This window comes from Oncorhynchus nerka, unplaced genomic scaffold, assembly GCF_034236695.1.
Source record: "Oncorhynchus nerka isolate Pitt River unplaced genomic scaffold, Oner_Uvic_2.0 unplaced_scaffold_764, whole genome shotgun sequence".
Lineage (NCBI taxonomy): Eukaryota > Metazoa > Chordata > Actinopteri > Salmoniformes > Salmonidae > Oncorhynchus > Oncorhynchus nerka.
Genome location: NW_027040452.1, coordinates 40,555 through 54,648, shown reverse-complemented (window position 1 = coordinate 54,648; position 14,094 = coordinate 40,555). Strand labels below are relative to the sequence as shown.

Below are 14,094 nucleotides of genomic sequence, written 5' to 3'. Positions count from 1 at the left end.
AACTTTAGTGTTTAACCCCTTTTCTCTTCACTAGATGGACGGTAACTTTAGTGTTTAACCCCTCCTCTCTACACTAGATGGACGGTAACTTTAGTGTTTAACCCCTCCTCTCTTCACTAGATGGACGGTAACTTTAGTGTTTAACCCCTCCTCTCTTCACTAGATGGACAGTAACTTTAGTGTTTAACCCCTTTTCTCTTCACTAGATGGACCTTTAGTGTTTAACCCCTCTCTTCACTAGATGGTTTAACCCCTCCTCTCTTCACGGTAACTTTAGTGTTTAACCCCTCCTCTCTTCACTAGATGGACGGTAACTTTAGTGTTTAACCCCTCCTCTCTTCACTAGATGGACGGTAACTTTAGTGTTTAACCCCTCCTCTCTTCACTAGATGGATGGTAACTTTAGTGTTTAACCCCTCCTCTCTTCACTAGATAGATGGACGGTAACTTTAGTGTTTAACCCCTCCTCTCTTCACTAGATGGACGGTAACTTTAGTGTTTAACCCTCCTCTCTTCACTAGATGGACGGTAACTTTAGTGTTTAACCCTCCTCTCTTCACTAGATGGACGGTAACTTTAGTGTTTAACCCCTCCTCTCTTCACTAGATGGACGGTAACTTTAGTGTTTAACCCCTCCTCTCTTCACTAGATGGACAGTAACTTTAGTGTTTAACCCCTCCTCTCTTCACTAGATGGACGGTAACTTTAGTGTTTAACCCCTCCTCTCTTCACTAGATGGACGGTAACTTTAGTGTTTAACCCCTCCTCTCTTCACTAGATGGACGGTAACTTTAGTGTTTAACCCCTCCTCTCTTCACTAGATGGACGGTAACTTTAGTGTTTAACCCCTCCTCTCTTCACTAGATGGACTTTAGTGTTTAACCCCTCCTCTCTTCACTAGATGGACAGTAACTTTAGTGTTTAACCCCTCCTCTCTTCACTAGATGGACTTTAGTGTTTAACCCCTCCTCTCTTCACTAGATGGACGGTAACTTTAGTGTTTAACCCCTCCTCTCTTCACTAGATGGACGGTAACTTTAGTGTTTAACCCTCCTCTCTTTACTAGATGGACGGTAACTTTAGTGTTTAACCCCTCCTCTCTTTACTAGATGGACGGTAATTTTAGTGTTTAACCCTTCTGTGTCCAAGGACCAAACTTTTGAATATTATTTTCGGTGCGCCTTAAGTAGGCTGGAAACATGACATTTACAACAATGTTTTTTTCTGATAACTAGTTCATTGCATCCGCCATGGAGCCCAGTTTCATAATATTATGTTATGTTATATAGTAATCGCTACAAAACAGGCCTTATTTTAGGTCATTCTTCTCCCTGCCAGCTCCTATTTGTTCTATTGAGCTCCGTGGAACCAAGTCACCTTCTGAACGTTCTATTCCCAGCTCATTGTTCTGCGTCACAATGGCAGCTTGACACCTGCCGGCATTAACCTTGAACGCTGACGTCAGGTTACTTATTATCAACAGGGTTACAGGTAGTTGGTGAGCGTGATCACTGTTCGCCTGGATACACGTTGTGGTGACCCACAATACTAAACCTTAAATCGTTTCTGGTCATGGTTAACCATATTTGTTTTCAGAAAAAGGTATACCACCTAACTAAAACGAATGTCCCTGTCCTCATTTTCAAGATAAGGCCAATTTAAACAGCCAGAAGAAGTTTTTAAAATTAAGAAACATCACTTTTTTTGATGACTTGTTTCTAAATGGCTGCTGGGTAATTTGATAAGCATCGAAATGTTCGTTCGTGGACATCGGATTGAGTGAAAGCTGCGCAGTTTCACTGAGTTAGAAAACAAATGGAAGGTGTAGCTCACTGATTTGTAGATCTGACGCAGTTGCTACCTCAGATTATGAGCCGAGCAGGTGTCGTGATTGAGATATGTAATACCCACAGAAGGCCAGAGGGAGGAGCAAGAGACCTATAAACACATACTGTTTTTTACCTTAAAAACCCTGAACCTAACAATCAATCAAATGTATTTATAAAGCCCTTTTTACATCAGCAGATGTCACAAAGAGCTCTACAGAAACTCTATAATAAATTTTATCCTTAATCCCTAACCATACGTGTTACCCAGAGAAGGCCACAGCCCATACTGTTTTATTTTATAAAGCCCTTTTTACATCAGCATCTAACCCTACGTATGACCTATTTTAGCATTAACATTAACCCAAATTATTTTAGAAACTGTTTTAGTAATAATATTATGTTAGTAAATACCACTATGGTACTAAATAGCACTGATTATTTTGTTAATCAAAACCTGTCTCAGCATCTTGCTGTTTTTGTTTTGTTATTTTATTATATTTATTATTTCAAAGCAGAACACTTGATCAACAAGACACATCTGTTTTATTTTTCAAATGTGGTTTGAACTGTGTGACCAAGTAACTTCTATGTGAAAGTCCAGTAATTGGCTTGGGAAAGATGGGGCAGGTTAGAGATCTAAGGAATTAACCAGAAAAATACACTTTATTTCTCAGCTGCCCCACCAACGTCTGTATGTGAATTAATAACTTTTAATTGCAAAATGTCCAATAGGTGGAAGCATATGAACACATGAAGCATCAGTTATAGGCTACAAGCAGCAATATGATGGACCATGAAGCATCAGTTATAGGCTACAAGCAGCAATAGACCATGAAGCATCAGTTATAGACTACAAGCAGCAATATGATGGACCATGAAGCATCAGTTATAGGCTACAAGCAGCAATATGATGGACCATGAAGCATCAGTTATAGGCTACAAGCAGCAATATGATGGACCATGAAGCATCAGTTATAGTCTACAAGCAGCAATATGATGGACCATGAAGCATCAGTTATAGTCTACAAGCAGCAATATGATGGACCATGAAGCATCAGTTATAGGCTACAAGCAGCAATATGATGGACCATGAAGCATCAGTTATAGGCTACAAGCAGCAATATGATGGACCATGAAGCATCAGTTATAGGCTACAAGCAGCAATATGATGGACCATGAAGCATCAGTTATAGGCTACAAGCAGCATGTGACCATGAAGCATCAGTTATAGGCTACAAGCAGCATGTGACCATGAAGCATCAGTTATAGGCTACAAGCAGCAATATGATGGACCATGAAGCATCAGTTATAGTCTACAAGCAGCAATATGATGGACCATGAAGCATCAGTTATAGTCTACAAGCAGCAATATGATGGACCATGAAGCATCAGTTATAGGCTACTACAATGGCAGCAATATGATGGACCATGAAGCATCAGTTATATAGTCTACAAGCAGCAATATGATGGACCATGAAGCATCAGTTATAGTCTACAAGCAGCAATATGATGGACCATGAAGCATCAGTTATAGTCTACAAGCAGCAATATGATGGACCATGAAGCATCAGTTATAGTCTACAAGCAGCAATATGATGGACCATGAAGCATCAGTTATAGTCTACAAGCAGCAATATGATGGACCATGAAGCATCAGTTATAGTCTACAAGCAGCAATATGATGGACCATGAAGCATCAGTTATAGTCTACAAGCAGCAATATGATGGACCATGAAGCATCAGTTATAGTCTACAAGCAGCAATATGATTGACATAAAATAGCAGCAACCACAGACTATATGTCCCATGCTTTTCTAAAATGGTCTCATGACTTTAGTTAGCTGTATATCTCCTATTAGGGCTGTGTTGCTTTTGGGAGAGAAAAACAAGTGACTATAGCAGGTATTGAATCCCAGGTAAATAATCACTAGTCAAAACCTCAACCTTAGTATACATTCATTATAAAAATCACCTTAATATCTGATATTGTTTATAAACAACCTCGGAATAGAAAAGACAGAGTGGGACTTCCAGCCCGTCAATAAATGACATCATGCAGCCCAGCAGTTAGCAAATAGCACATTTTCCACATGGATTCAAACCAGCCACCTTTAGGCCACAGGTCCAACTCCTTAGCCACTGGGTGAAAACCTGAGTTAATCTTGGGGAATAAGCCTGATACATGGTATCACTTGTTATACATAATTATTACACATAAATCATTGCCAAAAGCCAAAGACATATATTATTAATGGATTGATCATATCAAATATCAAAACATTATTTTTATCTGCTCCAAAACAATTACATGTGGCTCAGGAACCACTGACTCACTGCATTATTCTATAGTATTATCAAGACACCTGCTGTTAACTCTTAACTACTTAGGACACCTGCTGTTAACTCTTAACTACTTAGGACACCTGCTGTTAACTCTTAACTACTTAGGACACCTGCTGTTAATTCTTAACTACTTAGGACAGCTGCTGTTAACTCTTAACTACTTAGGACACCTGCTGTTAACTCTTAACTACTTAGGACACCTGCTGTTAACTCTTAACTACTTAGGACACCTGCTGTTAACTCTTAACTACTTAGGACAGCTGCTGTTAACTCTTAACTACTTAGGACACCTGCTGTTAACTCATAACTACTTAGGACACCTGCTGTTAACTCTTAACTACTTAGGACACCTGCTGTTAACTCATAACTACTTAGGACAGCTCACGAGGTGTCATAAATTTCTGCCAACTAGGTGGGACTAGAGACTTCATAAATAGTTTTAATTTATACCCATAAGTGTAAAATGTCTTTATTCTCAGCACTTATACGACCAATTTTCTCCTCTGAGACACTTTGTGGATATGGACCCAGATCTCAAAATATTGTTATAAAAAAACATAGAATGTTTGTTTTACATAATAATAAATCATTCATATTACTAATGTAACCCACTGTAAAGACTGGGTTCAGTTGATTGTGTTGCACTGCTCATGTCCGCGTTCTGGAACTGTCCGCGTCCCCGTACAGAACCGTCCGCGTCCCCGTACAGAACCGTCCGCGTCCCCGTACAGAACTGTCCGCGTCCACGTTCGGTGTGGCGCCAAGGATATTGTCCGGTTACGCGCAGAGTGGACTGAGGTGAACTTGGGGAATAACGACGGTGTTTGTTACAGTGTTGAGACACCGAAGTTTACTGTTCAATTTGCTTTTTTCTTTACGGTCAGGGACAGTATGAGTGTAGCCAGATCCTTTTCACTCTCTATACTTGTTTCAATTTGTGTTTCACCGGATTCATCATCGAGACGAGGGACAGACGAACGACCTGCTAACTAACCAGCAGCATCCTAGTTATCCTAGCTAGTCGGTACAGCTCGGTAAGCTAGCTAGCTACTCTACCAGCAGCATCCTAGTTATTCTAGCTAGTCGGTACAGCTCGGTAATCTAGCTAGCTACTCAACCAGCAGCATCCTAGTTACCATAGCTACCACTACATCATCACCGGCTCCCCGGTTGTTTCTTCCACCTGTTAAATCCCGGTGAGGCTTCTCCCTCTCTCGTTGACGGATGCTGGCTACCTCTGTCCGGTTCTCCTCTCTTCACTAGATGGACGGTAACTTTAGTGTTTAAACCTCTGTGTCCAAGGACCAAACTTTTGAATATTATTTTCAGGGCGCCTCAATAGCAGGTATTGAACCCCGGGTAAATAATCACTAGTCAGAACCTCAACCTCAGTATACATTCATTATAAAAATCATCTTAATATCTGATATTGTGAGTAAATAACCTCGAGAGTGCGTCTTCCAGCCCTCCAATAAATCACATCATTCAAACCCTCCCGGTTAGTAAATGTACCTCAACATGCCCCCGGAGAGGCAGAGTAACGACACCAGCCTTTTAGCGGGGCTGACAGACTGACTACAACGCTCGCGACGATAAATTAATCTCATTAAAAATGACACACTGCTCGCGCGCTGCAACGAGCGTCTAGAAGTCAGTTCTATTTGTGAAACTCTTCTTATGTTTCCCCATCTGAGCTCAGAGTAGATGAGAGATGTAATGTTTGTATCTGTTGTGTTGAAGTCCAATCAAGCAGAAGAGACCAGCCTCCCCTGTACCCAGCTGTGTGTCTATGAAGAGTGATAAGTCTATGGATCAACCTATAGTGTTTAGAGAGGGAGACTTTTCTACTGAACAAAGGTAAGAAGAACTCATGGGTCCTGGTCAGTGAGTTAAACAACACTGTCTCTAGTCATTTCTCCTCCCATTTTCCCATTTATTGTTGTTGTTTTCATAATCCATAGGCTAATCATTTTGTCCATTCTCATAGTCCTAAAACAATTAAACAAACACAACATTCCCTCCTGTGTGTGTGTGTGTGTGTGTGTGTGTGTGTGTGTGTGTGTGTGTGTGTGTGTGTGTGTGTGTGTGTACTCCTGGATGAGGAGATGTAATCTCATGTTTTGTCCACAGAAACCAACAGGAGAGATCAGAGTCAGAGATTCTCAGTGGTCAGTCTTCCCAGAGTCATCAAACAGACCTGGCCTCCATATTCAGTGTATGTGGTCCTGTTATGTACATTTGTTTTTGTTTACCTCAAGTAAAGTTGATCTGTCAATCATTCATTAATGTGTTAATGAGAAAGCATTTATTCTCTTGCTTAACTTATTTACTTTATTTATTTCAGTTGCTTGAAGAGAAAATTATGACATTTGTGAAGAACGAGCTGAAGATGTTCAAGAGGATTCTTAGTCCAGAACTCCCAGAAGGCTTTGAGAGTCAGAAGCAGGATAAGGAAGTGGTGGATGCTGAAGATGAGAAGCAGGAGAGCAGTGCCAGAGAGGGGGCTCTGAAGATCACACTGCACATCCTGAGGAAAATGAACCAGAAGGAGCTTGCTGACACACTGGAGAAATGTAAGATCTGTCTGCCTCATGTTGAATGGTGTTTTATAACATTTAAAAGCTGTAGCTAAAGTACAGCTAAAGTAGCTGTGTAACTCAATGATATTGTAGCAGCCTTAACACAACACCTAGTGACCTCATCAAGTAGCAGCAGGGATGTGTTGTGGTGATTCATTTAGAGAGAGAACATTAATAATACCATCAATAATACCAATAATAATATAATCAGTCACACCAGTCTGTAATGCATTATGAAAACATTTACACATTTATACAGTCAGTTTAGAGAATACATTATTGTAATTTAAAACTTTATAACAGTCCTACAATACTGTAGACATTAAAACAGACGTAATATTAATATCCTCTGTGTTATTTCTAGATTCAGATGAGCTCGCTGTGATTTGCCAACGTGAACTCAAATCTAATCTAAAGAAGAAGTTTCAATGTGTATTTGAGGGGATCGCTAAACAAGGAAACCCAACACTTCTCAATAAGATCTACACAGAGCTCTACATCACAGAGGGTGGAACAGGAGAGGTCAATAATGAACATGAGCTGAGACAGATTGAGACAACAACCAGGAAACAAGCAAGACCAGAGACTGCAATCAAATGTAACGACATCTTCAAACCCTTAACTGGACAAGACAAACCTATCAGAACTGTGCTGACAAAGGGAGTCGCTGGCATTGGAAAAACAGTCTCTGTGCAGAAGTTCATTCTGGACTGGGCTGAAGGAAAAGCAAATCAGGATGTCCAATTTGTATTTTCATTCCCTTTTCGGGAGCTGAATTTGATGAAAGAGGACAAACACACTTTCATTGAACTTCTTAATCACTTCTCAATGGAAACCAAACAATCAGGAATCTCCAACTACAACAAGTACAAAGTTCTGTTCATCTTTGATGGTCTGGATGAGTGCCGACTGCCCCTAGACTTCCAGAAGAACAAGATCTGTTGGGACGTCACAGAGTCAACCTCAGTGGATGTTCTGCTGACAAATCTCATCAAGGGAAATCTGCTTCCCTCTGCTCTCCTCTGGATAACTACCCGACCTGCAGCAGCCAATAAGATCCCTTCAGGGTGTGTTGACCAGGTGACAGAGGTACGAGGGTTCAATGACCCACAGAAGGAGGAGTACTTCAGGAAGAGATTCAGTGATGAGGACCTGGCCAGCAGAATCATCTCACACATAAAGACATCAAGGAGCCTCCACATCATGTGCCACATTCCAGTCTTCTGTTGGATTTCTGCAACAGTCCTTGAACACATGCTGTTGAAACATAAGAGAGAAGAGATGCCCAAGACTCTGACTGAGATGTACACACACCTTGTGGAGTTTCATACCAAACAGAAGAATGAAAAGTATCTTGGGAAAGAAGAGACAGGTCCACACTGGAATAAAGAGAGCATTCTGTCACTGGGAAAACTGGCTTTTCAACAGCTTGTGAATGGCAATCTGATTTTCTATGAAGAAGACCTGAAAGAGGCTGGCATTGATGTCAATGAAGCCTCAGTGTACTCAGGATTGTGCACACAGCTCTTTAAAGAGGAATGTGGGCTGTACCAGGACAAGGTGTACTGCTTTGTTCATCTGAGCATTCAGGAGTTTCTGGCTGCTGTATATGTGTTCCTCTCATTCATCAACAACAATGAGAATCTCATGGATGAACTGCAAACAATGTTCAGATACTTTTCGTCGCTCTTCAGAGAGAAGCCTAAAGTTACTGAAGTTACTTTCTACAAGAGTGCTGTGGATAAAGCCTTACAAAGTGAGACGGGAAACCTGGACCTTTTCCTCCGCTTCCTTCTGGGCCTCTCACTGGAGTCCAATCAGAAGCACTTACGAGGTCTACTGACAAAGACAAGAAACAGCTCACAGAGCCATGAAGAAACAGTCAAGTACATCAAGGAGAAGATCAGGGAGAATTCCTCTCCAGAGAGGAGCATCAATCTGTTCCACTGTCTGAATGAACTGAATGACCATTCTCTAATGAAGGAGATCCAAAGATACCTAAGATCAGGAATTCTCTCAGAAGCTAAACTGTCACCTGCACAGTGGTCAGCTCTGGTCTTTGTGTTGCTGACTTCAGAAAAGGAGCTGGATGTGTTTGATCTGAAGAAATACTCCAGATCAGAGGAAGGTCTTCTGAGGCTGCTGCCAGTGGTCAAAGCCTCCAGAGCTGCTCTGTGAGTAAATAAAATGACATTTAAGAACTAATCATCAGGAAGAAATATTAAGCTGAGGAAAATGTGTAATATAATATGTGTATAATATTATATTGAAAAACATATTGAATCAATGCATTGATTTTTACATTAGTATAACAATATGACCATACAATTCTAGGAGACGGAAGATGAATCTATATGTTGTTTGAGAGAATAAACCAAATGCATCTACCATTGTCCTTCTACACTACTGGTGTTAAATTAACAGTGTGTTTGTGAAGTCATGATGATCTCTTTGTCAGGCTGTCAGGCTGTGGAGTCACAGAGGAAGGCTGTGCTTCTCTGGTCTCAGCTCTGAGGTCAAACCCCTCACACCTGAGAGAGCTGGATCTGAGTAACAATGACCTGAAGGATTCAGGAGTGAAGCTGCTCTCTGCTGGACTGGGGAATCCCCACTGTAAACTGGAGACTCTGAGGTCAGTATTATCAGATATGAAAGCACTTTTATGTATGTAGTTCTCCCATTTGAAAAGTCGTAATTATTCGGTTATATTCACTTATAGTGTATTAAAGTAGTCATAAGTTTAGTATTTGGTCCCATATTCCATGCCTGCAGTGATTACATCAAGCTTGTGATTCTACTAACTTGTTGAATTAATTTGCAGTTTGTCTTGGTTGTGTTTTAGATGTTTTCCTAATAGAAACTGAATGGTGAATAATGTCCTGTCATTTTGGAGTCACTTCACTTGTATTGTCAGTAAGAATAGAAGATGTTTCTGAACACTTCTACATTCATGTGGATGCTACTATGATGATGAATAATCATGAATGAATAGAGAATAATGATGAATGAGAAAGTTACTGAGGTACAAAGATCAGAGAGGTTAGCCTCTGTTATTGGTAATGGTGAGAGGTTAGCATGTTTTGTTGTAGCCTCTGTTATTGGTAATGGTGAGAGGTTAGCATGTTTTGTTGTAGCCTCTGTTATTGGTAATGGTGAGAGGTTAGCATGTTTTGTTGTAGCCTCTGTTATTGGTAATGGTGAGAGGTTAGTATGTTTTGTTGTAGCCTCTGTTATTGGTAATGGTGAGAGGTTAGTATGTTTTGTTGTAGCCTCTGTTATTGGTAATGGTGAGAGGTTAGTATGTTTTGTTGTAGCCTCTGTTATTGGTAATGGTGAGAGGTTAGCATGTTTTGTTGTAGCCTCTGTTATTGGTAATGGTGAGAGGTTAGCATGTTTTGTTGTAGCCTCTGTTATTGGTAATGGTGAGAGGTTAGCATGTTTTGTTGTAGTCTCTGTTATTGGTAATGGTGAGAGGTTAGCATGTTTTGTTGTAGCCTCTGTTATTGGTAATGGTGAGAGGTTAGCATGTTTTGTTGTAGTCTCTGTTATTGGTAATGGTGAGAGGTTAGCATGTTTTGTTGTAGCCTCTGTTATTGGTAATGGTGAGAGGTTAGCATGTTTTGTTGTAGCCTCTGTTATTGGTAATGGTGAGAGGTTAGCATGTTTTGTTGTAGCCTCTGTTATTGGTAATGGTGAGAGGTTAGCATGTTTTGTTGTAGCCTCTTTAACTTTTCACTCATTATTATTCATGATTCATTCATGATCTTTCTCAGTCAAGTCACAGGCTTGATGTCTCATTGTGTTCGAGGAATATGGGACCAGATAAACTTTTGTCTAATCACTTTAAGTGTCAGAATAGTTATGACTTCTTCAAAAGGGGGACTAGATACATTAAATTAATTTAATTTTTCTAAACGTTGAAACAGAAATGTATTAAAATTCCTCAAATAAAAGGTGACATTATATACTGTCACCTCATATGAAACATTTGATCTGAAATCCAAAATGCTGGAGTATAGAGACACATTTATTTACAGTACCTCTGTTATTGGTGCAGGCTGTCTGGTCAGCCCCAACACATTATTTGTGCACAGGTTACAGTGTAAGCAGGGAAAGCTAATGAAATATTTTAATATAACCTGTCTGTCATTGTATTTCTTCTGTGTTTCAGACTCACTGTCTGTAAACTCACAGACACATCCTGTAAAGTGTTGGCCTCAGTTCTCAGTTCAAACCCCTCACACCTGAGAGAGCTGGATCTGAGTAACAATGACCTGAAGGATTCAGGAGTGAAGCTGCTCTCTGCTGGACTGGGGAATCCCCACTGTAAACTGGAGACTCTGAGGTCAGTATTCCTGTAGTTGGTCAACAAGTGATAACTGTTCACCAGATCCACATGTGTTTACCAGACACACACAGTCCACACCATATGTGTTTGGACAGTGAAGCTTACAGTTTTAAATGTGGTGCTCTGCTCCAGCATTTTGGATTTGAGACAGAATGTTTCAAATTGGGAGACAGTACAGAATGTCACCTTTTATTTAAAGGTATTTTCATACATATTTATTTTACTGTTTATAAATGAAAGCACTTTATGTATCTAGTTCTCCCATTTGAAAAAGTGATAATATTTTGGATGTGTTTGAGGTCAGTATAATATATATTGTGGACTGTATACTCAATACAATCTAAATCTGATACCTCACTGTCTAAATAGATATGGTGTAGACTGTATACTCAATACAATCTAAATCTGATACCTCACTGTCTAAATAGATATGGTGTGGACTGTATACTCAATACAATCTAAATCTGATACCTCACTGTCTAAATAGATATGGTGTGGACTGTATACTCAATACAATCTAAATCTGATACCTCACTGTCTAAATAGATATGGTGTGGACTGTATACTCAATACAATCTAAATCTGATACCTCACTGTCTAAATAGATATGGTGTGGACTGTATACTCAATACAATCTACATCTGATACCTCACTGTCTAAATAGATATGGTGTGGACTGTATACTCAATACAATCTAAATCTGATACCTCACTGTCTAAATAGATATGGTGTGGACTGTATACTCAATACAATCTAAATCTGATTCCTGACTGTCTGTCTTCTGACTGATACTGATTTTTAAACTGGTCTGGTCAGTCTACTCAAATATTTGTTAATATGCATCTTTCTATCTACAAGCAATACTTGGAAAATGTGTCATTTCTAGGCCTCTCTGGTCTGAGGCTAAACCCAACACGTTATTTGTGCACAGGTTACAGTGTAAGCAGGGAAAGCTAAGCGAAATATTTTAATACATCCTGTCTGTCATTGTATTTCTTCTGTGTTTCAGACTCACTGTCTGTAAACTCACAGACACATCCTGTAAAGTGTTGGCCTCAGTTCTCAGTTCAAACCCCTCACACCTGAGAGAGCTGGATCTGAGTAACAATGACCTGAAGGATTCAGGAGTGAAGCTGCTCTCTGCTGGACTGGGGAATCCCCACTGTAAACTGGAGACTCTGAGGTCAGTATTCCTGTAGTTGGTCAACAAGTGATAACTGTTCACCAGATCCACATGTGTTTACCAGACACACATAGTCCACACCATATGTGTTTGGACAGTGAAGCTTACAGTTTTACATTTGGTGCTCCAGCATTTTGGATTTGAGACAGAATGTTTCAAATTGGGAGACAGTACAGAATGTCACCTTTTATTTAAAGGTATTTTCATACATATATATTTTACTGTTTATAAATGAAAGCACTTTATGTATCTAGTTCTCCCATTTGAAAAAGTGATAATATTTTGGATGTGTTTGAGGTCAGTATAATATATATTGTGGACTGTATACTCAATACAATCTAAATCTGATTCCTCACTGTCTAAATAGATATGGTGTGGACTGTATACTCAATACAATCTAAATCTGATACCTCACTGTCTAAATAGATATGGTGTGGACTGTATACTCAATACAATCTAAATCTGATACCTCACTGTCTAAATAGATATGGTGTGGACTGTATACTCAATACAATCTAAATCTGATACCTCACTGTCTAAATAGATATGGTGTGGACTGTATACTCAATACAATCTAAATCTGATACCTCACTGTCTAAATAGATATGGTGTGGACTGTATACTCAATACAATCTAAATCTGATACCTCACTGTCTAAATAGATATGGTGTGGACTGTATACTCAATACAATCTAAATCTGATACCTCACTGTCTGTCTTCTGACTGATACTGATTTTTAAACTGGTCTGGTCAGTCTACTATAATATTTCAACTCAAATATTTGTACTATAATGTTTCTATCTGCAGGCAATACTTTGATCATTTGTTATTTTTTATGATGATACACTATTTTATGAATAGATATGGAAGGTTTCAGGACACTGATATATCTGAATATGTTGAAAACAATATACTGCCACTATTTTCACCACCAAAGAATATCAGTGTGATTTTAATATGATTTGACTCTTTGCAGGCTGTCAGGCTGTCTAGTCACAGAGGAAGGCTGTGCTTCTCTGGTCTCAGCTCTGAGGTCAAACCCCTCACACCTGAGAGAGCTGGACCTGAGCTACAATCACCCAGGAGACTCAGGAGTCAGACTGCTCTCTGCTGGACTGGAGGATCCACACTGCAGACTGGAGAAACTCAAGTATGTAGAGGGTTTATGTCAATGTTCATATCAGACATGTTGGACTTATCGGGCTGGTTAAGACAAACATTCTGACCACCACTTGGACAAGTTATATGCTGTGTGTGTGTGTGTGTGTGTGTGTGTGTGTGTGTGTGTGTGTGTGTGAGAGAGTTCAGGTGTATCCCTCAATGACTGTCTGTTCTTCTGCTTACCGCTACAGTGTGGAACATGGTGGAGAGAACAGAATGAAACCAGGACTTAGAAAATGTGAGTGTTGACTGCTGTGAAGAATATGACTAAGAATAAGTCTTAATTCAAGTTAAGTCAAAGACCACCATCATTACTGACTTGGTCATATTAAATATCAGCTGTAGTTCTACAGAAGCAGAAATCAGGGACACCAAAGATTACAAAGAATTGCTTTGTGTGTGTGTGTGTGCTTTGTGTGTGTGTGTGTGTGTAATTAATGGGAATAAGTGTGTTTTATATTACCATACAGTATAACATATGATCATTCAACAAGTCTCAAGTTACCTTAACTTCTCCTTTTGATACCTAGAAACATCTACATTAAATGAATTAGTGAAAAGTGAGTTAACATTCTAATGTGAATGATGATGATTTCTAATATTGTGTCTGGTTTCATCCATCAGATGTCTGTGATCTCACACTGGACCCA

The 14,094-nt window shown here is 39.7% G+C and overlaps 1 protein-coding gene across 1 annotated transcript; it reads left to right on the top strand.

Moving 5' to 3' along the window:
• The first annotated feature begins 4,498 nt into the window (after positions 1–4,498).
• LOC135571106 (NLR family CARD domain-containing protein 3-like) lies at positions 4,499–13,693 on the top strand. Its single transcript, XM_065016913.1, has 7 exons — positions 4,499–6,029; positions 6,303–6,387; positions 6,517–6,745; positions 7,116–8,925; positions 9,210–9,383; positions 13,260–13,433; positions 13,636–13,693. Exons 1-7 carry the CDS (start codon positions 5,962–5,964, stop codon positions 13,691–13,693), a joined length of 2,598 nt encoding a protein of 865 aa, XP_064872985.1. The 5' UTR covers positions 4,499–5,961.
• Positions 13,694–14,094: the final 401 nt, after the last annotated feature.

What these genes read in the sequence shown, in the direction of transcription:
- LOC135571106 (XM_065016913.1), top strand. Translation starts at nt 5,962, where the DNA reads ATGAAGAGTGATAAGTCTATGGATCAACCTATAGTGTTTAGAGAGGGA. An exon ending in AAAGCCTCCAGAGCTGCTCT is followed by an intron (nt 8,926 to 9,209) that starts GTGAGTAAATAA and finishes TCTCTTTGTCAG; the next exon opens with GCTGTCAGGCTGTGGAGTCA. An exon ending in TGTAAACTGGAGACTCTGAG is followed by an intron (nt 9,384 to 13,259) that starts GTCAGTATTATC and finishes GACTCTTTGCAG; the next exon opens with GCTGTCAGGCTGTCTAGTCA.